Source organism: Pelodiscus sinensis, chromosome 6 (genome assembly GCF_049634645.1).
Source record: "Pelodiscus sinensis isolate JC-2024 chromosome 6, ASM4963464v1, whole genome shotgun sequence".
Lineage (NCBI taxonomy): Eukaryota > Metazoa > Chordata > Testudines > Trionychidae > Pelodiscus > Pelodiscus sinensis.
In genome coordinates, this window is record NC_134716.1 from 41,147,319 (window position 1) to 41,173,377 (window position 26,059).

The window sequence follows — 26,059 nt, forward strand, 5'->3', positions numbered from 1 at the left end:
ACGGGCAGTCATTTCTGATGTTCTGTCTCGGACATGCCCCTGTGGCTGTCCGGAGCAAGCGGTAAGGGGGTTGCCTAAGGTGAGAGCGCACGTAAGGGTAATCAGCAAGAAGCCAATTGGGTAAATTGAGGTTCTGGTGAGCTGCTGTCTTCAGAAAGGGGAGAAAGGGAAAAGTAAGCAACAGTAACAGGGAAAGCGGAAACAACTCTGTGGATAAGAGCTTTTGCAACAGCAGTGCCCACTAAAAAGGCTAGTAACACAAGAGCACATACAATCAACCACTGCTTAATGGTGGATGCCCAAGTACTCAGTCCTCAAGAGGAAAGTTTTGTTTGCCACCAGTCCCATTCTTCCCGCTGTTCGCGAATCTGAACTGCAAGTGAGGTCAGCTGTTGGGTGATGGCTGAAACGTTGTTCCACCCGGGCTTGAAACGCAAACGGTATTGGTCCTTAAACCTGGGGTCAAGGTCCTCGAGTGCCATACAAAAGTCCTTCTGCAATATAACCTGTATCATTATACGATTCTTTTCGGCATAATGAGCTAGTACAGTAAGAGCCAAATCGACTTGTCGAAACCCTTCAGCGGTCAAATTAGTGAGGGCTTCGAGATTGCGGGACATTTGGTAACATATTCCCAAACGAAAGATTCAGTGGCAGACTTAAATTTTTTCCATCTTAATGGTTCTCGTCGGCTCCGGAAGTCAAACAGCCGGTGGGGGGCTCGAATGGGTTGGTACCTGAAAAACAAAAAGGGGACAAACAACGCCCTCAAGGCGGGCTAATTAAGATCGAAGAGAAAGCCAATTGTGACGGACTAACGTAGGTTGCTTCAACGCTATTTAATCCCTGTACAAAGACTATCTTTCCAGTGGGGGTGTGGGACATATCGGGGGGGATGATGGATACCTGTGCCCCCGTGCCTAACAAAAAGGGGATAATTGTCTCGTTTTCGGTAGTCAGGTTTTGATAGGGTCGAGGGTCATTTAAATCGGGCCGAGTGACCGCTAGGCACTCGGCCTCTCCCCGTTTTTTGGCTGCGGGGGAATAGGGCGATCTTCCCACCCCAATTTCACAGCCAAGTCTTTCTGTTGATCACTATTCATTTTCCTAATAGCTTCCTTGGCGAGTCCCTTACCCAATAAAAATCCAAAAATCTTACGCTCGATGAACGAACGCTCGGGGTATTTGGGTTTGGGCACCATTTTGGACCCTTTCACCAGAGTAGAGGGGGTTGCAAGTAGGGCGGCCTTTAGTGTTGCCCACTTCACCCTCTCTACAGCGTCGTATAGTCGGCCAATAGGTTGTCCTGTGTATCCCCTTAGCCACAGAAGAGCCCCTGTGTCTAGATTAGGGCTGTTGTCCACGGCTAGGGTAACAGCCGCATCTTCTATGGGAATCTGAGTGGGATCATCAACAAAACGAAATGGGTTTTGTGCTACCGTCTGAACGTTAGTTAAGTTGAGGGGGTGTGCGGTGGGATCCCAGAGCAGAATAGAACTCCCAGCGATTGCGTACATAAGGGTAGTGGAGTTATTCACACAATCAGGTGGCATCTGTACTGCGCGAAATCCCCCTTGTATTTGGAGGTGCGCGGCAGCTGCGGCCGTTACAGGCCAATGATTATTCGCTGCCAATACTCCCCCCATAAGGCCCCGCGACCAACTCCCGGTACGGGTTAACGTTAAGGCTTCCTCCCGGTCAACCCAGTCACTCCCCTGTTCCAAGGCTAATCTCCCTACCCAGATTATAGGAGGCTCATCCGGACGTCGGGCAGTATCTGTGATGAACTCCTTCATTTCCGCCTTGGTTCGGGGGCGGGTCTCAGTTACCTGAGAGGTATTCTCCTGACCATCCCTTTTTAATCGGGTTACAGTCACAGGGAGGGCCTCCGGTACAATCAGGTCGGGAGCTGTGGGTATGGTTGAACTCAGGGTAGTCAAGCCAGGGTAAATGTTTGGTGGGTCATGAGAGCCTTGGTATGGGGGAGGAAGTTGTGTCTCTAAAGGAGGCGTCTTTGGCGCCTGAGGGGAAAACTCCGGTTCTCCCTCTGACTGTGAGTGCGCCACCCCACGTGCACAATTTGTAACGGCCCCATGGTAGACGGTAACTTTATCAAGGGCCGCTGCTAGGGTATTGCAGATGGCAGCCAGAACATCCTCTGATTTATAAGAATCGGGGCGTAGTTTTTTAACCTTTTTTATCCCATCTAACCTTTGGACCAATCCTATTAACAGGTGGTGTGCAGGTGATCCATGTGGGGCTCTTGGCTCGGGGGCCAAGATGGAGGGGGCTACCCCACAGAGTTTAATTACTCTGTTCACCTCTTTCCAGAGGCTAAGAGGGTTTGAATTAGGGGCTGTCTCACCCACTTGAGTGAGACACGGTTGAAGGCTATTATCAGCCGGGGTGGCCCTGAAGGTGGGATGGCAAGTTAGCAAGCAGCCCACATCGCTCAACCCCAAAGGAATGGTGTAGGTCCTACAATCATGGCCGTGTCCTATGACACAGACCCAGTCAAAAGTGTTAGGGGCCCCTTCGCGCTGTCGAGTACAGAGGAGATGGTATTGCAAATGATTAAACTGATCCTCCTCAGAACCTGGGGTCTCAGTTTTAGCCCAGGGGCAACTATCAGAGTTGTCATGGTCTCCGGGGTTCCGGCATCCTGTTCGTGACGCCATGTCAGTCCCCGTAATACACGAGGTTCGAAGGGATGCCGGAAAGGATGAGACCACAACTGGGGGTTTCAAAAAGTACAAACTGATTTTATTTTGATGGCGCCAGACAATCATCAGAATAAAAATTAAACAGATTGCCAGACAACACAAAACAATTCCCTGAGGCTTTTCTAAATCACAATAATTCCCAATAACTGCCCAGGGGTTAGGAACAGTTGAATTAACACTGGTATTATCCATAGGGCTGACTATTTACACAACTTTATACAAGGAAACAGTAAAAAACCTAAACCACAACTATTTATAAACTAACTTAGTAACTTTTTAGCCACTGTCACTTGGCAAGCAATAAGGACAACTAAAAAATCAATTAGGATAGGGATGATGGTGGGGGGGGGGTGTTATACCAGTTCTGGAGACAGCAGGAACACAAGTACCGGTCACACGCTCATAAACTGTCTCCACTCGGGTCGACCAACTCGGAGTACGCTCAGTAAGACTCAAGAGCGGGGGGTGCAAGGCGTCTGGGTGATCAGGCCAGGCGTTCACTCAATGCGAATCCCCAGTGAGAGAGGGGCTGCCTGCCTGTTTTATTGCCTGTGAACTTATCACCCCATAGGTTGGTTTTTGCTGCAGTGGGTGGAGTAGCAGGCCTGAGCACCAGTCAGCCCACTGGCTGATCTGTTACTGCAATGGGTGGAGCGAGCAGGGGAAGATTATTAATTTACATGCCCTTATATGGAAAACACTCCACCTCACAGACAGAGCCCCCTATACCAGCCTCAGAGGTATTACAGGCTATGGCTCCCTGCGACGGGCAGTCATTTCTGATGTTCTGTCTCGGACAATGGCAAAAAAGGATATTTCATTGCACAATAGTATTTGCAAGGAAGGTTTTCTAAAATACATTTTAAAGACTTTGCATGGCTTATAAAATATCTTTCTAAAGATATTGAATAGTCTATCACATAATAATTCTATCAGCCATTGTTTCCCACTTATAATTTTCACCAAATATGTTAACATATTTTCTTGCTCTGCTTTGTTAAAGTATTATAGTGCTAAATTCTGTTCTTAATGACAGATGTTATTGATTTCACTTGGGATACTCCGCACTACACTGATGAAGAATTTGTGAGATTATACTCTGAAAAGCAGTGACTGACAAGGACAGAGGGGTTAAAAAAAACCAAGCAAATTAACATCAATTCCTGATACAGCAATGTGGCAAAAAGGGCTAATGTGATCCTTGAATGTAAAATGAGAGTAGTGGGTTGGGACTAGGAAGTTATTGTACCTCTGTATACAGAGTTGATGAGATTGATATGAAAATACAGCAACAAGCTCTGGTGCCTACCCTTTGAAAATGAGAAGAGCTTCAAAAGGATTCAGGGTCTGGAGAAAATGCCTTACGGTGAGAGTCTTAAAGAGTCAACCTGTTTAGCTTAGTAAAAAAGAAAACTGATAGGTGACTTAATCACAATGTGTGAAGTACCTTCACAGGGAGAAAATGCTAACCACTAAAGGACTTTTTAACAGAAAAAGGTATAATAAGGGGTGAAAGTTAAATTCAGACAAATTCAAATTAGAAACAAAGCACACATTTTTAATAGTGAGAGTGATTAGCTATTGAATAAACTACCAAGGGAAATGGAGAATTCTCCATTTCTTGGTACCTCCAAATCAAGACTGCATGCCTTTTCACAAGATAAGCTTTAGTCCAATACAAGTTGTTGGGTTCAATACAAGGGAAAATGGCTAAAATTCAGTGGCCTGTGTAATAAATGCAAGGTTCAGATTAGATAATCTAATTAATGCCCTCTGGCCATAAAATCTATACATCTAATATCCCTCTCCCCCCCCCCCCCTCAGGAAAAACTAAATAAAAGACATTTTTACTTGCTGTTGCTTTTGACTGTTAAAATAGATGTCATCAAATTTTAATAGTTTATATTACAAAGTGTCTTGATCCTATTCAAGTCCATGACTTCAGTCAGGCCAGGATTTCATCCCAGTATGTGAAATCCTGTACTCGCTTACTATCAAGAATAGACTACCTGACAACAAAGCATGAGGCCCAGTAGGAGTATTTGTAGGAAGAGGCCCTCAATGCATCTTTTAAAATATTACTTTCTGAATGTAATATATTTGACTAAATAACTATAAGGGTCCTAAGTCTCTGTACTGTCAAGGAGAATTACATATGTGCTTGAAGATGATGATAGGTTCTTTTCGTGTAGAATTTTCTGTTCATATTGGTGGAGTGCTCCACTTCATCTCCAACTCACCACACTCCACTCCAACCTACTACTCCTTTGTTTTAATTGGATGACACTGTAATTTTTCACCACTACCTGTTTTGAACAATGTGCTTTTTCTGATTTATCTAGTCTAACTTTGTTTTATCTCTAATTTTTCCCTGAAGTATTTTGACTCATTCTCCTTTCTAATCTTTTTCTTGTAGTCGAGTGAGACCCTTTTGGCTTGTAGAGGGGAGGTTTTCAAAGGCTCAGGTATCATACATGCCATTCAATGGTTGTTCACTATCTGTGCCTTTAACAACCTACCCGTAACCACACTAAGAGCAGAATTTGACTCAGTCTTTTTGGCTTCTGGAGTCTCTTCCCACCCAAGTCCATAGCAGCATGTTCGGGCTATACATTTGCTAACTGGATTTTTCCTGAGCTCATATTTATGTCACATCGTATTGTATATATTTGATTAACGTATGTTGTTTTCATATTTAATCTGTGCCCACTTACTCACATTCCCTGCCATTTTGTATTTATTTAGCACTTAGTTTTGCACAGAAAGGTAACTGTGATCGATACAATGTGACAAGTTGCAAATACATATTCTGTGCAGATCTATTTTGCTGCAGTTGACATAAAGAACTTTGGAATAATGGTATGCTGTGTTTTGCATTTGACACTTTGTTATGGGACAAGTTATTCACCCAATAGTTACTTTATATAAGAATATTTTTCTGTAGCTGTGAGTTCTCTGTAAAGCAATATTTAACCATTCTTATTTATTTTACTGTCCATTGTGATGTCCTCTTAGAAACTTGACAATAAAATCTATTCACCACTGGGACAAACACTGATGCTTCTCTGTGTTTCAAATGGAGATGAACAAAGTTAAAATGTCTGATTTGTTTATCAGCAATCGCTCCTTGATAACATTATAAGGAACACAGAAAAAGTTTTGCTGTTGACTTCAGTGGACTTTCTCCCATGTTCTCTGCCTAACAATAGTTACAAGGTGGGGCAAGCATTTTTTAAAAATATGATGTCTGGTAGGTGGATCTGACTTGCCCCCTCTCCTCCACAAAAGGAAATGAGACAGTCTTACAATGATATATGGGTAGCAGAGGGAAAGGAAATCCCAAAAGCAAATGAAATGGTTGACCGGGAGTCAATCCAATGGCGTGGAGGAATTTTCAAGTCCCTTCCTGATGAAAGATGGAGCTGCTGCTCTCAGTACTTCAGAATCCTAATTGTGGCAAGAACATAGGTATTTAACAAATGCAAGGTTCCTGAGCTGATAAAGCTTCTGAAGAGCCTTTTCTAGTCTGTCCAGTAGCTAACTCTTAAGGGTGCTTTAAATCTTTCCAATGCCATCTTAGCCACTGCTGTACTAATAGTCAAGAATGCTGGTGTAAAGTGAAAGACCCAAATGTTTCCAGTGAAGAGAGATCCAACCTCTTATCAGTACCAGAAAGCTTCCTTGAGATTACCCCTTCCCTCACCCCCTCAGAATCTCCTTATCCACTGGAACAAAGTGGACCAGGACGTTCTCTGATCACAATTGGCCTTCCCTCCACCCCGACAATCAACCTTTATGATGATAATTTATTAACTCTCCTCACCTCAAAAAACTGGAAACTGCAAAAATGGTAACGACTGAAGAGATTTGAACTGCATTTTTGCGAAATATCCCTCTCTCGTGACCTCTGAGCAGTAATTCAAGACTTCTGTTAGTGAGAGGGACTGTTTACTCAATTAATTATTGCCCGGTTTGAAGTAGCTGAATTGGAACGGGAACAATTAATAAAAGGCAATGAAAGCAGAGCAATTAGATCTAACAGGATGTGAACTCTTAGGCTATTGCTGCATACCTCAGGCATGTTGTGATCCACAAAGCCTAAGTCATGCACCAGTGACCCAGGAATGTGCACCCTATTTTGGCTTAGTGCTAATTTCTATTTGAAACATACTCCATATTCACAGAATTTAGGCCACTCTCCAAGACATTAGACTGCAGTCCAGATTTGATACTTATTTTGTTGTGAATACTTAATGTGAATAGAGATGAATGTAAGATATTAAATACAGTTTTGCATCTGTCAGGGGGAGAGTTTGGCCTGGCTCTTGTTATAACTTTTATTACCCTTTACTTTAAAAAAAATTCCAATGTTGGGGAGGACATGGAAATAGAATCAGATCTTCAGATAGTGACAGCTTCATCAATTTCAATTTAACATACCAATTTCTAGCACTTTAGGACCAGCACCGAAAACTCTATGTCAAACAGTAACAGCATATTATAGAGTCCTTTTCCTGGACTGATAATGGAATTTGAGACCAGAGTCTCACAGAAATGGATTCCTTTAGTACAATGCTCTACTATCACGAGCCATTCCTGGCTTATGGCAGGAGTATCCAACCTGTGGCCCAGCCCTGAAGGCTTGACATGGTGGCTGCCAAGTTCAGTAGGTCAGGATTTACTGGTGTGGTGAGCTACTATACTAAGAAAAGGTATATTCGATTAGGCATTGAAAGTGTGCTCCTTGGGCCTCACCCTATAATTTTTAAACTGAAATATCTGAATCCGTCCTGATGATATGAAACACCACTTCTCCAGCTGCCTCCCATTGGTTTCCCTGCAACATCAGGAGGAGCAGCTCTGTTCTGAGTCAAAGGGGTCTGAGCATCTATTGCCCCTTCCTTTTCTTAGTTGCTCATCAGCTTCCTTGCTGGCCATTGGCTATACTCGATAAGAAGGAAGTAGTTCTGGCTACTCCATTGTTGCTTCCCTGACAGGCAGTGGGAGCCCAAGAGAGAGCTTTACTGGCACTACTTGAACCCAAGAGATGTCTCTCCTCACCCTCACCAGGAAACCCAGCAGCAGAAGAAAAAGAGTCAAAGCTGGGAACCCAAAACCTATTATGGCTTCCAGATTCTCTGCTCTAGTACAGCGTAAGGACTGCTATAACTTACTCCAGCTGTCTATGGTACCTAATAATGGCTGTTATTCCAAAATAACTATGCAAGTGTCTACCCAACAATTCCGTTATTTTGAAATAATTTCAGAATAATGGCCAGCTTATTCTGACCTCTGTAAACCTCATTCTACGAAGAACAACACCTATTCCAAAATAGTTATTTCAGAATAGGAGTTGTGTAGATGCTCCACTTCTGCTATTTTGAAGTAGCCCCTCACCGGAGCCATTCTAAGTTATTCCTCTGGGGCTCTAAATCGAGAGAGCATATCTACATTAGGGAAGCCTGCCTCAGATTAATTTTAAGGCTTCCCTGTAGTGTAGATGTACTATTTTGAAATAAGCTATTTCAGAATAACTATTCCAGGATAGCTAATTCTGAATAACTGTGCACTGCAGATGCAGCCTAAGAGACCATATAATGGATGAAGATAGCTGGAGGCCAGAACATCTCAATCACTCCCATTCATAACCCATGCAGTAGGGAATGTGAAAAGGAAGTTCAAGGAGCTAGATATGCTAATTCTGTGCCTACTGGGGTCTCCCCCATATTGAGGGAATCCCCATCAAGAGACTTGAGAGTGACCTCTCTTCCCACAATAAATGTAGTGGAGCATGATAGAGAATATGCCCTAAAATCGTAATTGGGGCCTCCTTTGATCTTTGTGAAATAACATATTTGGTACTCAGACTGGAGCAGTGGGACACCACTGGCTTGTAGGAACCTATTGGTGGTGGGGCAGAAGTAGCCATAAGTTCTCTGCATTCCTTGCCTTCTATATGGGGAGTTACAACTTTTGATGTGCCAGGGCGTGAATAGCCTTTCTTGTATCATGGGCTTCTTTCCACCCATACTGAGCTCCTTCCTTTGTTTCCTACTGAGTTGCAGCCAGCACTCATGAAGCACTCTTCATAGGCTTGTCTCCAGCAGACTAGCCATTGAAGAGGCACAGGTAGCCCTGCAGCTGTATGCTGGATTATTTCAGCATCAAACTGAAATATGAATACAGTAATTGTATGCAGGGGTCAACAGCAGCTGTCTGTGGCATAAATATCCATTTCTCCTTATGCTGTGGCTGCTTTCTCCTTGTGTCCTAACACTGAGGGGGAACAGGAGACCATTTGGATTTTTTCACTAGGGTGAATGGGAGCACATTTTTAGCAGTCTGTGGCTGTTTTCTAGAGAATGGATGGGCACTGGATTAGAGATTGGTCCATAGACTTGAATTATCCAACGCTCACTGTAGCTTTCCTGTGTGTTGATTCAACAAAGTTGGTGCAATTACATATATAGGTTGGAGTGACATTCACCCCTGTGCAAATAGGGTGCAAGAGGCCTATGTACCACTTAAGACCCATTTATTTTTCAGGTTTTAATTAGGACTGAAGTGGTGCATAGGCTTTGTGTTGGATTTCCACGTTTGTGAAACAATGAATTTCCACTTTTGTGAAACCAAATAAATGAGGCAAGGGCAAATTCACCATTATGCCGTGGCTGCTTTGTGCCACTCCTGCAACACAAAGAAGCTATAAACACAACTTATTGGACCAGCTAAACTGGGCTTTCAGTGGCTAGCACAGTGCGAAGTTGCCAGTAAATCTGATCCAGTATTTTTAAATATTAAATCCTTTAATTAAATTTTGTGTTCAAAGGAAAGAATAAAAATTATGCTTAAGGGCTTTATGCATTGGTCCATTAGTAGTGAGTTCTTTCAGCAGATAGTTGAAAGGTTCTGTCAGCAACAGTGACTAAAACCTAGGTCCATCTTGTCTTATTTTTTTCATTTACCTTCAAGCAACAGTGTAAATCATATTTATGAGAATGAAATATCTGCTCCATCCTAGCTGTAGCATGAAACAGACAGAGCAAGTGGCAGTTCAATTTAAGATGAACAAGTGATAAGCAGAGAGCCACAGAGTAGATTGGATTTAATTAAAAGGGGGCATACTTTATCTTCTTGGATTATGTGAATGTTTTATTTTGTTTCCTCTCTTTCCCTCTTCCCCATTTTTTCTTTGGAGCTGAATGAAAAGGATCAGCTGCTGCTAGAAAAATAAAAATGGAAGTGTCATGAGAGAAGGTTGATCTGATTCCTGCATTTTCCTCCTGTTTTTATTTTTGGAAAAACAATATTCACTCTTACGTTCAGAGGACTTATCTAAGTCATAACCCCCTTCTTACTGATTTCCAGGTTCTTGGTGCCATGTCTTATAAAGCAAATAAATTGTGCTCTCTCTCTGAATATATTAACACACACTTCTTACAGTGATTTGACTCGACTCTAATGACATCCTTGGCATTCTTTCTCGAATATGCACAGTGTCCTATACAGGCAAACCCTCTCCCTCTAGAGTATAATGGACATCTGGGAACCCTTCCACCTTTTTTCCCTAGAATTCATGTCTCTCATACATTTTATGTTCACTTTACAGTTGTTCAGCATATCAAACGACACAATATTGTTCTAAAAAGGGAGCTGGGAGAAGGAGCCTTTGGGAAAGTCTTCCTGGCCGAGTGCTATAACCTGTCTGCAGAGCAGGATAAGATCTTGGTGGCGGTAAAGGTAAGAAAATCTAGGATTTCCACTGTGGTTTCAGCTAATGATGTTTTATTTGTAAGTGATCTTGTTTGCCTGTTCGGTAAACCCAATGTGACTCCTGTGATATATGTGCAAGGACTCATGAGGCTGATGAAATGTCAAGAGAATATGATATTTGATCTTGCTGTGGGTTACAAAATGAGAGCTGAGTTTCATAAAGAAAAGGGGGGAAATTAGAATATTTCACTGGAGCAAAGTCTTTCATGATCCATCTGAAATATGAAGAATGAAAAATAATGGCAGACGTCATTAAAAATAGATGGGGAATCGTGTTCATATGTCTAAAAAAACTACTTAAACCATAGCCAGCTACATGACTAGGTTACACATGTAACTGCTAGTCAACAAAGAGCTATTTCACAAAGGTTCATGTGGTTCTTAGTCAACTGCCAGAATTTTACAATATCTCTTCCTGGCCTAAACTTTTAGGGTATAGTTGTGTTGTGCTCTTAAGCAGCTGCTATATTGGAACCCAGAAGAGATTGCATTTCGGTACGAGGAGGATAATTCTTGGTTCTAGCTCTCCATTCTGCCCTTCCAAATTAAAAACAGTGAGAGGAGGAAAACTAAGGAGAAAGCATCAATAACTGTGAAGTTGCTGAGATCTGGAATTAAAGGGGAGCAAGAGTTTATCAACGTCACAGAAGGGACCAAATTATGCAGAACCCCAGGCTCCAGAGAGAAATAGGAGGACATCCCCACTGGTCTTGGGACATCTGTACGGTAGCTAGGCTGTTGCACAGGCACTCTCCTGCCAAGCAGCAGAACTCCCAATCCCATCTGTGGACATACAATAGAAAACATAGTTCACTATGTCCTTGTCTACACTAATGGGCACCGTTGATCTCCTTCAGCTATGTTATTTGCATAGCTGAAGTCAACATATGCACCGCAGCATCTTACATGTGGAAAGGTTGTCAGGGGCTGCTCTCCTGTCAATACCAGTTACTCTTCTTGTCTTGGTGGAGTACCAGCATCGATGGGAGAGCATTCAGAGTCAATTTATCGCATGTAAGCAAATGTGATAAATCAAAGGCCAGAGGATTGATCGCTGTAGTCAAGGCCTGATCCTCACTAATTTCCACTCCAGATTTTGGAGTTTGCTGGGAGCATCCAATGAAAAAAGATCAGTTCCTCTACTCTTCCCTCTACCTTTGTCCCACCAAAACACACAAGGTTCTGAATATGAAAAGTAAGGGTATGTCTACACTAGCTCATTAATTCGAGTTAGGTAAGCAAATCAGGGAACCGGTGTTGCAAACAAAGCCCGGGATTTAAATATCCCAGGCTTTATTTGCATGTTCCCGTCCAGCCGCCATTTTTAAATCCCTCTTAGTCCGAATGAACTGCCCCATGGAATGAGGAGTAACAGTTAATCCGAACTAAGGATTTAGTTCGGATTAACTTTAAACTGCCGTGTATAGCCACGGGCAGTTCATTCAGACTAAGGGGGATTTAAAAATGGGGGCCAGACAGGAACATGCAAATAAAGCCCGGGATATTTAAATCCCGGGCTTTGTTTGCAACCCCGGTTCCCTGATTTGCCTACCTACCTCGAATTAACGAGCTAGTGTAGACATACCCTAAGAGTCCCATTAAAGTCAGTGGTACTATTCATGAACATCAGTTTTGCAGTTAGGGAACAAAAACAATACCATGTGACCTTTCACAACTAAACAACTATTTGCAAATTTTGAATATTCATGCTCTATCCATAGAGTAAATCATCCTAGCTGATCTTCAGCATATAAATGTAACCAGCAAATAGATCTGAGTAACTTGCAATGTGAGAACAGGAAAAAAGGCAAGACTTGTCAAATGAATAATTTCTTGCAAATGTTCTCTGAAATGTAGCTTTGAAATGATATATCAGAAGCAGGGAAGAAGTAAGGGATTATATATTACAACCTTAGGATAAATGAACAGTAACAAAATATGTAGCTCTTATATAACATTTTTCATGTATTATTTTGTGGAAGAGGTGAGATTATTTTCTGATCAATTCATTAATAAATCTACACTTCTTCTCTTTTTCCTCACTTAGTAGCGTGGTGCTGTAATCAGAGCCTTTCCACTCTCTTCCTCCCTTTGTCGGTACTGAACGAATGGAACCCAAAGCATAGTCACTTCAGGGGCTTTTTAGATGCTGCCTGCCCTCTCCCTTCTTTGCTGCTCTTTCTCACTACAGTTCACAATGAAGATTACCCAAGGCTTTGAGGGATGGATATCTCCATGGATTAATGGAACAATTCTGTCAGTTCACAGCACCAAGGCTGGTACCACAATCCATGCCTAGGGTAGTACTTATAAGCCATCTTATAGTGAAGGAAAGGATCTAAGCCTCATGTTCCATGGCATAAGTTACCATCTAACTGAACCCATTACGAAGACATTTCCTCTGTGGACAGGTTATTTGCTAATTGCCCATTTGGGCATTCTTACCCCTTTCTCTAAAATATGTGAAACTAGCTGCTGTCAAAGAGACTTTGGACTAGGGTGACCAAGAATGTTTCACCGAGTGTGGCAATTCCTGTGTTCCTTTACCTCTATACATATGGTAGAGCAGGGTCCACTGAAGTCAATGGTAAAGCTTGCATTGACTTAATTGGGAACAGGAATGGGATCCGAGGGAAACATATCTCAAAGCTCAATTCAAAGTACAATTTCTACCTGTCAGAGTTCTGAATAATTTAGAGGGTTTTCATACCAGTAAACCTAGGAAAAACCCCTTGGGACAGAGAACAAAATAAAAATGTTCCTGTGAAAAAGCTTTAGCCATCATCATTGAAGTGCATATTTGGTGACAAATATGTCTATCTCTGGAGGATTTAGGCAGCAGAAAAGCTGGGCATGCTAGCCCAGGGGTGAGCGTCTTTTCACCTATGTGAAATTGTTGTCAGAGCTTCTTTTTATTCATTGGAGGTTCCTCTGGATCTTTGACATGCCTTCTGCTGGTTGCCTGGGCAACCGCAACAGCATTGTGCATGCATGTTAAGAAATAGCTTATTGTGCCTTATGGAAGGAATTGGGCCTGACTCAAAATACAGCACTTTCCTTTTGGCTAGACAAATATGTTAAAGTTTGATATTGATTCAGCAAATGATTTCAGTGCTAAGAGATTCCAAAATACCTGGTTGTAGATAAAATCATATACACACCCAATTACCCATGCTTCTTCCGTTTGGAAATAATACTATTTTTTGAGCCAGTTAGGTTTCATATATTTTGACGTCTAGGTTTTCGGGATAGTGCACTGTGTGTACGCAAACTCTTTTTGTGTAGCAGTTCCTATGCACAGAAGACTTATGTGAGATTTAAATGGTGCATAAGCCTTTAACGAGCCCCCTCTCTACATGGTTGGGCTATTTGCTTCATGGCAGTTCCAGAGGGTTTGGTGAGTGGATGGAGGAGTAGCCGCATCCCCCTCTACTCTATGTCACATTGTCTCTCCAAACCATTACTGCAGACTTAGGGTTGCAGTACCCTCCATAAGCCACTGTCATGGGAATAGTCCATGGGCATTATCTTGGATTCACTTGACCCCAGTAGAGTCAAAGGGAAATAGCTCCTTTGTGGTCTTCCTGAGCCTATGTGGCTGGAATGGCCAAGACATGTCTCATGTTATTGAGCAGCTGGATGTTCAAGTCTTGATCCTGTTCTCAGAAACTCGAATGCACCTCACGTATAGTGCGGGCTACAAGCTAGTGGTGTGATTCCTCTGTCTGTGTGCATATCTCTGTGCAGTCTTTCATTATGATTCAGGTGGGTTTATACATGGTGCGAGCTCAAAGAAAGGTAACCCAAAGATTTGTACACAAACCAGGGACTCACATCCATATCTTGTAGTGTAAATGTAGCCTTGAGAGTCAGCTGCTGCACTTGCATATAGCCATGCATGTGTAAGTGGAGTAGCTGATTTTAAGAGACCAGTGCCTACTATTTCTGACATCAGGAATGAATCATATAGATGGCCATTTGCTTATAGATTTTTATTCTATTTAGGGAAATTCTGCCTTTATAATACACAGAACTACAAACACAACAAAAAAGAAAGGTGAGGATTTTCAGCTTGTCAGATTTACCCAGTTCAAAGAGTTTTTTTAAATCGAACCAGACTTTTCAGTGAATGAACAACTTACCTCCTTGCATGGCATGGGATGGAGAATTGAACCCAATAAACAGTGAAAAGAATCTCATGGTGAAAGCTCAATGCGCTGTGAAGGAAACATATCTATATGATTTTGTTATTCAGAACATTAATGGTAATAATTATTATGATAGACAAACCCTCTAATCCTTCCGTATGGTTCCCTCCTGTTCCCCATGCTTTTTTGTGGGCATACATCACAACTCCATTGCATACTGATGGAGGGTGGGGATATCCTTGTAACAAGTTCTGCACCATGCACCGGCAGAGCAGAGACCCAGAGGAGCAATTTCCAAGCTGTTTCATGAACAAGGGCATGGATTGGGCTAGGGGGAAGGGAAAAATGTGGCCAGTTGATCCATGACTAAACAGACTTTTATCTAGGACAATTCAGGCTGTAGCAGATATGGGACTTTTGCAACAGGTATGGAGGAACTCTGCTACCTATGGGGATACTATGCTATGGAGCATCTCTGCCAGCAGCCAATGTACTTGGGGAATTTGAAGGGCCAGAGTTGTTTCTCAGTCCTCGCTGGCAAAATTCCTATTGACTTTGCTTAGCCTCTTTGTCACTAATGATCATTATGACTATCTCAATTTATTTAAGACACTTCTGTTTCCCCTCTATGGTGAGAATAAGCCAAATATAGTATTCTGTGTCATTTGTGTGTAAATTCTTTATTAATTTTTGCTTACCACAAGAATCTCCATGTATGCCTATTTCATCTCTCTCTAATGCAGTAAAGTTATTGTGTGTGCTACATAGGGAAGAATGAAGGGAAAGATGGGAAGAAGTTGAAACAAACCCCTATGGTAGCAGAAGCTCTCACTACCAACCAGCCTACCCAGATTTTAGGTCATAATTCATTTTGCTGTTTGACGGAAAATGTGCAGTTACCATAGCAACTGCTCCATCACAGGATAATGTTGCTGCTTCTTGAGGGGAAAAAAATAGTTTCTGAAAAACACAATATACCACCTTGATAGAACAAAGTTATCAGCATTTTTACAATCCTTCCAGGAAAATGTGTTATAGGGAAGCACATGTTTCCCCCAATTTTTATTTTTTTTAAAGTAGTCCTCATGAATGCTTGTTTTTAAAAATTAGTTTTACGATGAACTACTTTTTTAAAGCTGTCATATTGACATTTAGTTGAATAAGGGCCCAACTAAAAGCATCACAAGAAACCACATTTTGACGCAGTTGTCCCCTGTAATACCATTATTTGTTGTAGACTGGACTTTAGCTCTGTTCCTGTACTACTCTAAAAGTCCTGAACAATCTAATAATGTGTTATAACTTGGTCCCGTAAAGTGGATATACTGTGTCAGTAGATGGAAACTGAATTTATGTTGCTATTAGATGACTTATCACCATATAATGATGTTGTAGAATGGGTAGGTAGTGCAGCAACTAAAAGCCATATTGCACCTCTGACAGAAAGAGCAACCTGAGAGTTACCAACACCTCAGAAATGGAGATTGTTTGTAACTTTGAAATGTTTGGAACGCTGAGTACAACACAGTGGTTGTTCTTTCAAAAGTTTACAGCTGAACATTGACTTTATGCAGCTTCAAAACTTCACTATGCAGAAGAAAAATAATGCTTTTAACCAGAGCTTTTTTTGTGATGGTACTGCCCAGTATGCAGTACCGGCACCTCCAGACAGAGCTCAACAACTTTTCCCCTGGAGTACCAGCACCTTTTTTTTTTTTTTTTTTTTTTAACAAAAAAAGCACTGCAGTTTTAACCATCTTAATTTAGATGAAAGAAGCATAGAAACAGTTTCCTTATATAAAATCATGGGTTTTTTAAAGTTCTCTTTGTTTTTAGTAGTTTCTGTTTAACACAATATGTATGGTATTTGCTTTCTTGTTTTGGTCTCTCCTGCTTCCTGATTATGTACTTCTGGTTCCAAATTAGGTGAATGGTCGACTGGTCAGTTCATAACTCTGTGATGAAGTATAGCAGAGGCAATGCTATAAAAGCACAAATCTATACTTTATTTGGATCTATAGCAGATATTTACAACCAGTCATGCCAAAAATGCTCTGTCTCTGACACAGTACATTACCTTCAGCTCACTCTCTCACCTCCCCCGCCCCCAAATTGTTCTTTTCATTTTACATATACCTTTCCCTTCCTCCTCCAGACACTGAAAGATGCCAGTGATAATGCTCGAAAAGACTTCCACCGAGAGGCAGAATTGCTGACTAACCTGCAGCATGAGCACATTGTAAAATTTTATGGCGTGTGCGTGGAAGGTGATCCACTCATCATGGTTTTTGAGTACATGAAGCATGGAGATCTGAATAAATTCCTCAGGTAAATTCATGAAGGTGTATTGTACTGGGCAGTTTTTCTGAAACCTGGTAAGGGCAGAAGTATCATCCAACCTAAGCAAGAACATCTGCAAGGCTATTTTTAGCCTCTCAACCCAAGCCCTGTGAGTACAAGTCAACTGACAGTCTCTCTATGCCATGTTTTTTTCTTTGAAATGTAGTCATACCCTAAGAATTAAAACCTGTAAACATCCAGTTAATTCACATTTTGTGATATGTCTTGCCTCATCCAGTTCTTTACCTAATTAGAAGTATCTTTAAATCATTTCCTTACATTTTTTACATTGTACCACACGGATTTTTCCCCAGTTCCCTGTTTCATTGGCCATAGTTTCCCACGACTAATTCTGCAGATGGTGTTTGTTTATAAAACGTTGAGAGCTTGGCTAAAATGGCATCTGATTCCGAATCATCTTTGGTTTTGCAAATCCAAAGCTTGACTAATGAAGTTTGGCAAAATCCAACTCATATTGTGTTTTTTATTTCTTTCTAGTACTGGGGCCAAATGAAAAACCTGGATGGAAACACCCCTGAACTCGGGGGGTGGAGGGGAGGGAGCGGGGGAGAGAGAGTTTGGATTCAAATCTCAGTTTTGCAGCCCATTCTCTTTTCAGTCTCTATTGTAAACTTATAGTATGGAAAGCATTTTACAGAATTTCTCACAGCTTCTTTTGCTGTAAGAAGACACTTGCACAAGCCTTTTTTCTGCAAAGGAATATTCTAGGTGGGGCAAGCAAAGGGGGAAAGGAAAATGCAATAACAACAGAAAGAATGCATGAAATTCTAAAAATAAATCTCTCCTATTGGCGCATAAAGGATTTAAGGAGCAAAAGATAGAACATTTCAAAAAACACCTTTTATTGTATTTGTGATTTATAGTATAGGTAGAGAACCACATCATGTAATTGCTTAATCTATAAAAGTTGAGCCAAACTGAAATCTTAGATCCGCATCTGAGATGGAAAAATATTACAAGAATTACAAGAGGAAAGATTTATTCCCAAATCCACAACTATTTTGTTTTAGAATAGATCTAGAGGAATTTGGTTTGGGTTTGTTGCTTGGTTAGAGGAGAGTTCCACACTGGATGTAGGCAAAATCTTACAAGATAATGAACATTTACAACAGTTTTTTTCCCCCCATGAAATGTATCTCTCGGGCCTGAAATCTTATGAAAACACCTCACAAAAATGTGTTTGTGTTTCTATTCAATCAGAAATCATCCCTTAAAGATTGTCCCTGATTTAAACTCAAACACAAACCTCAAACCCCAGTTTAAACCTAATATAGAGTTAGGGTGTGTCTAGACTACATGCCTCCTTCGACGGAGGCATGTAGATTAGCCAGATCGGAAGAGGGAAATGAAGCCGCGATTAAAATAATCGCGGCTTCATTTAAATTTAAATGGCTGCCCCGATCTGCCGATCAGCTGTTTGTCGGCAGATCGGGGGAGTCTGGACGCGATGCCCCGACAAAGAAGCCTTTCTTCATCGACACAGGTAAGCCTCGTGAAACCAGGTTTACCTGTGTCGATGAAGAAAGGCTTCTTTGTCGGGGCATCGCGTCCAGACTCCCCCGATCTGCCGACAAACAGCTGATCGGCAGATCGGGGCAGCCATTTAAATTTAAATGAAGCCGCGATTATTTTAATCGCGGCTTCATTTCCCTCTTCCGATCTGGCTAATCTACATGCCTCCGTCGAAGGAGGCATGTAGTCTAGACACACCCTTAGATGCACACATTCAACCTATCCCTGGAATGTATGATTTATGTTGGTGTTTCTGGATAGATGTTATGACTCAATTACAGACCTAAAAGCTTCAGTGGCATTGCATCTGTTTAAACCAATTTAAATTGGCCCTAGGAGAGGCTGGTAGAACTGAGAATTTGAAACACAGTTACAATAAACAAACTATTTGTTTTATTTTTCTAGATATAATAAATATTTTAACATTTAAATTATTTTAGTGCTGTACTTTGTACTCTGTTGCTATTCTCTGCATACATGCCAATGTATAAGCAGCAACTATAATTCACAATAAGATATGAATGTCCTTTTAAGAAATAAGAATCTCTTATCCTAACTGGCAGTGTCACCCTAATTTTAATTAGGTTTTTTAAAATTGGAAAAGGTCATTCTGTTACTCTTTGTTGCCCTTGATTCTTAACTAGACCTAGTATTGGGGATCTAGTATGGGGACATAGTGATCTAGTATTGAGGAATGGGGGGGGGGGGACACATAAGACAGCATAGTTTGTGTTTCAAGTATATAGAGTTATAGCAGGTTGCCACCCCTCTCTCTCTGGTGGCTTTCACAGCCAGAGAGCATTATAGCCTGATGATGTCATTCTGTCGCCCAGCAGGAAAAACTTTTTTTATGTAGAGAGAGAGAGATTATAGAGTTTAAGGCCATAAGGGATCACCAGATCATGTAGTCTGACTTGTATATCATAGGCCACCAACATAAGCCATCACCCATTCACTAAACCCAACAACCAATATTAGATCGAAGTATTTTATAGCCCCCCAGGAGATGAAACTATTATGTGCTACAGGCAAAGACTAGGAGCAACTGAGGTGAAACAATGCTCAAGGCCTCTACAATGAAAGGGAATTGATTAATACTGGAAAGTGATCCACAATGCATCTGGCAGATGAAAGTGAAAACCTGCAAGATCACTGCCAGTATGACCTGGGAGAAAATTCCTTCCCAACTGCACATATAGAAATCAGTTAGAGGCTGCATATGGGTGCAAAAGCCAGGTAACCAAACACCTGACTACGAGAATGCTCTGTGCTGCCTCAGAGGACTGCCCCTCCCCGATCCAGAGTCCTATATCCAACAGTAGCCATCTCTGATGCTTCCATACTCCCCAGCCCAACATACAAGAATACACTCGGAGGGAGAAGGGGTAATCACTTCCTGACCCTGTCAGGTGACCATCTGAAGCCATGAAGCATGAATGTAAGACATAAAAAGGAAGGGAGCCACAGGGCCATTGAGCCTTGCTAACCACCATCACAAGCGACCCCATCATACAGTTCCACTCACAAATGGATTGAGTTGTTTGCCTTGACAACTCCTACTTGGAGGTTGTTCCAGAACTTCACTCCTCCGATGGTTAGAAACTTTCTTCTGGTTTACAGACTAAATTTGTTCATGCCCAGTTTATGCCCATTTGTTATTGTTCCAATATTGACCTTTAGGTTAAATAGCTCTTCACCCTTCCTAGTGTTTATCCCCCAATGTATATATGGAGCTTAATCATATTCTTTCTCAGCTTTCTTTTACTAAACTAAACAAACCAAGCTCTTCCTGTCTCCTCTCATAAGATAGGTCCTCCATTCTTCTGATGATCCTAGTAGCTCTCACCTGTTAAATTTAAATTAATATTTCTTGAAAATGAGTGACATGAATTGTATGCAGTATTATAGAGGAGGTCTTACCAGTGCCTTGCCCTATGCCATGGTATTAATACCTATGCATCTCTACTGGAAATGCCTTGCCTAATACATTTTAGGATCACAACAGTGACTCATAGTCATCCTGTGATTGACCAAAACATCAGGTCTCTTTCCTTTTCCATATCTTCCAACTGATAATCCCCCAATTTATAACACAGTGTCATTTTATGACACTGAGCTGAATGTGCTTATATTTGGTACTATTGAATTTCATCCTATTTCTGTTACTCCAGTCCTCAAAGTCATCTAGATCTTCCAGTATAATATTCAGTTCCTTCTTTATATTGATGATGCCTCCTAACAAATTTCACATTTACTTTTGCATCAAGGTCCTTAATAAAAATATTGAAAAAGATTGGTGCCAAGACTGTTGCAGAACTATACAAGTAACCTCCCTCTAATCCGATATTTCATCTTTCCACACAAGTTGATGTCGTCTCCTCTTAGCTAGTTGCTTATCTACTTTACTATTCTTGTATTCATCACTATCTTCTGTAATTTATCTAATAGTTTCCCATGTGTTACCATGTCAGATATTTTACTGAAGTCCAAGTACAGTATATTAGATCTACAGCATTTTTCTTATTTAAAAATAATCAGTTATTTTCTAAAAGAAGGAAATCAGGTTAATCTGGCATGCTCTACATTGGTAAATCCAAGTTCCAATATATTCCCTTTGACATTTCCCTCCATTAATTTAATTATTAATTTATTTTCATGATTTGTTCCAAAGTCTTTAATAGTACTGAGGCTAGACTAACCAGGCTGTAATTGCCCAGATCACATTCTTTCCCTTGCTTAATAACGGTACCATGTTAGGTATCTGCTAGATATGTGGTAGAACTCCCAAATACATATATTAATTAAAAACACTTGTTACTCAACTAGCAATCTCAAGTGCCAGTTCTTTCAGTATTCTAGGGTAGAAATTATCTGGTTCCCCCAATCTGTGTGCATTAAGTTCTTTGAGGGTTTGTTTTTTTTTAATCTCAGATGTGATCATTTCCATATCTATACACTGATTTCCATCAAGCATACTTGATAACCGGTTCCATATTAGTCTTCATATTGAAAATTCAGGCAAAGTATTTATTTATAAAAAGAAATGAATCGGGCTCAAAAGAGTATGGATACCATTTTTAAAAGTGAATAAGTGACTTAGGATCCTAAGTTCCATTTTCAAAAGTCACTCAGGCCATTAAGTTTAATGTGACATAGGATCACAAGGACAAGATTTTCAAAGGTGTTTAGGTGTCTAAAAATGCAGATAAGCTCCTAATGGTGCACCCAGATGCTTTTGAAAATCTCACTTGGTGCTTCTGTCCCATAAATCATTTCGTGCTTTTTCAAATTTTACCCTTTATCTATAACAATACAATTATGAATAAGGACTGTTCCATTAAGGGCCAATTGTTAAATCTGGAGTGTTGTCACAAAGGAAGCATCAGAGAATACTAATGGTCTATTATGGTATAGCAATATTGATAGTTCTTGATTTGATTAAAAAATGCAGTGATATGCATCTCGGTTTCAGAGATTGAAATCAGCTGTTTACTATGTAGAATTGCTATTATCAATGAATATGTGTTGACCAAATACTTGTAGGTAACTCATGGACCAGCCTAAAAATTTGTTGGTTTTATGTGTTAACTCTATACACGGGTATATATTGCCCTGCATAACAGTAAACAAGGACAGAATTTGCTCTTAAATGAAAACATTTTCATAGGGGACAGCAAATTCTGCAAAATCTTCTTGATGATTTCCAGGCCCTTGTTCCACCACAGGGATGAGGGTGCCGAATTAACCCTTCTGATCCTGTTGGTTTCAGGATCTATTGGAGACAGAGCCACATGCATAGATATCCCGCGTTATCATCCTGCATCCTTCCACCATAGCAGCTTGCCCACATTTCTCTGTTTGGGCAGCCCTGTTAAATCTGACAGGGTTTCCCCGGGGTGTAAGTATCCCTTGTTCCACAGTGAGAAACTCTGGATAGATGAACTATAAAGCAGTTTTAGGGGAGATATGCAAGTTACTTGTTTCACCTGTATGGCCCTTCTCTGTCTATCCCCACCCTGTCTATAACCTCTGCTTTTGAGACATGATGCTACCTGCACTTGGCAAACATTGTTGGTCATGACTGGCTGGTCATAATATTTCAGCATTAAAACTGCCTGGAATAGTAGCAGCTACTTATTCATCATTTGAAATATTGATTTATTTGTTTATGTATTCTCTCATTAAATATAGGTTTGTAACTCATGCACTCTGGTTTTGAAATATCATATAGTAATACAGTTTAGCAGGCAGTACATGCACCACATTGGAGATTTTTTTATTAATAAGCTGTATTTAGAATATACAATGATTTATGTTAGGACAAGCTGTTTAATCTGATCCTAAATTTGTCATTCCTCTCACATTTGCTACAGCTTGTACTGCAGATGAAAGGTTAGTTGTAATTGGTCTGTAAAAGAGCACCTTATTTCTTACCCTGCAGCGCCACCAAAGGCCATCGGGGGAAACTGAATCCAGAGTTTCAACCCTGTAGGACCAAACTGAGTCTTGTTGCTTCCTGCAATAGTGTTGCATTTCAGAACTAGGACCTGAAGGTCAAAAGCTTCCCTTTGTGCACAATTGTGGTGTCGGAGGAATGATGTAGATCAGGCAGAGTCTATGCTACTGTCTCTTGCAGCTGTGCATTGCTGAAGATAAGCATTTTATGATTAACAAGGAAAATCAAGAAGATAAGCAAGATGGGATGAACGTTAAAACAAAAGCAGAAGTTTAATTAGAAAATAAATATGTGGTGAAAAAGGAATAGTTTCTAAATTAGTAAAGACGTTCAGCTTCCTCCATGAGGAGGGCTACTAAAAATCTGTGCAATGAGGATGTACTGTGCTTTTCAGGGTGACCTCACATTTGGGTCTCAGCCTGGGATTTCACATCCTGCCTTTATTTCTTTAACTACCACCAGTTGCATGGCTGTCTGTGCTCCATGGCAAAACATGTGTAGCTAGCTTTTCTGCATAGTGCCAGCTGCAGTTCCAGGGATGTGACAGACCTTTCTCCATTTATCTCCCAGATCTGTCACATCACCTATGAAGTTTTTTTCCCTCTCAGCAATTTTTATATCATATTTCTGGTAGGCAATATCAGAATTTGATCTTGTAGATTTTGATTGATTGGCAGACATTTTCCAAGCTCCTATACTTTCTTCCCAAGGATGAATTTAAGGCTAAACATAAGCCACGTTGATCATAAAAGATTTCTTTTTTTCTGTTCCCCAGAGTAAAGTTAGCTCTTTCACCTTAAATAAATAAAAAATGTGTGTCCCATCTCCCCGTGGAAGGGGATATTAGGCTTTAGAAAGCGGGAAGCAGTCTGGTGTTACTACACTGGCCTTTCACTTCTAGAGACCTAAGTATAAATCCTGACTTTTATGCTCCCCTGCAGCCATACAGTTACAACAACTGGCAGTCTTTGCTCAGGGATGGCCCCTATGCTAAAGCAGGAGGAGTGTAGCAGATTAGGATGGGATGTATTGTTATTAGTCCCAGATCCTTGCTTTCAGGAGTCATATATTCAACCAGCTCTCCTCCCCTCTCTGAAAGAAAGAGAAAATGGTGAAGGAAAAGAAAAAACACTAAATCACACTAATTCCTACCATCCGGAAGAATTGAGCCCATCATCTTTAAATAAGTCACTATTACATTTTCAGTTTCCCTACTGACAACCCCACAGTCATGCTAGTTTATAAGGCACCTCTTTTTTTTTCATGAGCCTGTATGTTTGTGTGCTCCACGCAGGGCGCATGGACCAGATGCAGTGCTGATGGCAGAAGGCAACCGTCTAGCTGAGCTGACCCAGTCCCAGATGCTACACATTGCCCAGCAGATTGCAGCTGGCATGGTTTATTTGGCATCACAGCACTTTGTGCATCGTGATCTTGCCACCCGGAACTGCCTGGTTGGTGAGAACTTGTTGGTGAAGATTGGAGATTTTGGAATGTCCAGAGATGTATACAGTACTGATTACTACAGGGTAAGTGGACTCTCCTATTCTGGGTAACTGGGGTTGTGTTCAATCTTCTTTTAACATTGATCCTACTGCTGCCACTTTTAAACTGGATGATACGCACATTGGGGACTCTTAAAGAATTGTATATGGAAGGCTAATCTTGAGCTTTAAAGTTTGTTAAATGTGGAAGCTCATGACAAGAGTTGATGGAGAATCCTTTTGTTGAAGTACACTTGCTTTGGTTTTCTTATAAAAGTGACTTAACAATCCTTCCGAGGTCAGAACTTTGGCAAATTTACTTGGCTGCAGAAAAGAAAGGCACCTTTAAAGCGATGATGGTTGAGAAAATTTGGCATAGTATGAGGTATTATAAAAATGTGTTCTTACAAATGTCTAAGACCAATGGTTTGCTTGAATGGATATAACCTATAGGCAGCAGCACTGCACCTATAAAAATTATTTTAGTGAGAAAGAAACAGAGATTAAGGCAGAACCGTTTACAGCTGATATGCTCAGCAACCAAAAAGACATGCCTCATAGCTGATAAGTATTTCCTATCATGAACTAGGGATGCTAAGTATTGGTTAATTGAATAGTTGAGTAACCTCATGAATTCTTATTGGTTAGTCGACTATTCTATAGTCCTTGGGGGCAGGGCCGGCAGCAGTGCAGGGTGCCAGGCAGGAGCTAGTCTGCAAAGGGGGCCAGTTTAAAACCAGCTCCTCTTGTGGACTGGCTGCTTGTCACCCTGTGCTGCTGCCTCTGATAAAGAGGCAGCAGTGAGGGGTGGCAGCAGCCCCTGTCTGGGGGAGGGGGAGTTTGAGTTCCCGGACCCAGTGTGAACCAGAACTGAGCCAGGCTGCCTACCCGCCTAGCTCCCAATACAGAGCCACAGCGGGGGTAGGTCCCAGACCCAGAGTGAGGCAGAACTGAGCTGGGCTGCTGGCCAGCCTGGTAAAAAAATTCCTGCTGGGAGAGGGAGGGAAATGCATGTAGTCTATAGCATTAACCTATAAGCTTTTGCTTATCGGTTAATCGATTAATCGACTGAACTATTATATCCCTATCATAAACCCATTGCATTTGCTTTGTTGCACTCTTAGTGATGGTTGCACTTTGATGGCAGGTGAAGCTATCCTGGTATACATGCTGGCCTATATGATATTCATTCATGTCTGTGGGATTCACTTCCATTTTTTTCAAATTTGCAAAGGACTTTAAAAGCCTTATGACTAAAATATACTGTGTTCATTAATGATCAGTTTTACTGTTGTGTGATAAATATTTCTGTCATCTTCACCTTAATTTATCTGCTCATTCTGTAAGAGGACACGGTTGATTCTGCACAGTTGTTTGTGAGAGGCCTGAGAAGAGACTGTTATTACATATGGTTGGGAAGGGGCAGGGCAGGGTACACACAGGAACTACTGTAGTATTTATATTCATTGAGTTGTTTTAATTAAGAGCTGAGAACCACAAATCTTTTTGTTTTTGTTGTTTTGCTTCTTCCTTTTTTTCAATGGGCAAAACATAGCATTTAGTAAACAACTGAACCAGATTTCCATCACATTTTGTCCTTTG

The 26,059-nt window shown here is 41.1% G+C and overlaps 1 protein-coding gene across 3 annotated transcripts in view; it reads left to right on the top strand.

Moving 5' to 3' along the window:
- Positions 1 to 26,059, top strand: part of NTRK2 (neurotrophic receptor tyrosine kinase 2) — a 292,046-nt gene that overhangs the window by 206,626 nt on the left and 59,361 nt on the right. For all 3 annotated transcript variants that reach the window (XM_075931775.1, XM_075931774.1, XM_006135900.4), the window contains 3 exons: positions 10,333 to 10,463; positions 16,800 to 16,972; positions 24,268 to 24,502. In XM_075931775.1, coding sequence (XP_075787890.1) covers positions 10,333 to 10,463; positions 16,800 to 16,972; positions 24,268 to 24,502 — 539 coding nt within the window. The remainder of the gene's footprint in view (positions 1 to 10,332; positions 10,464 to 16,799; positions 16,973 to 24,267; positions 24,503 to 26,059) is intronic.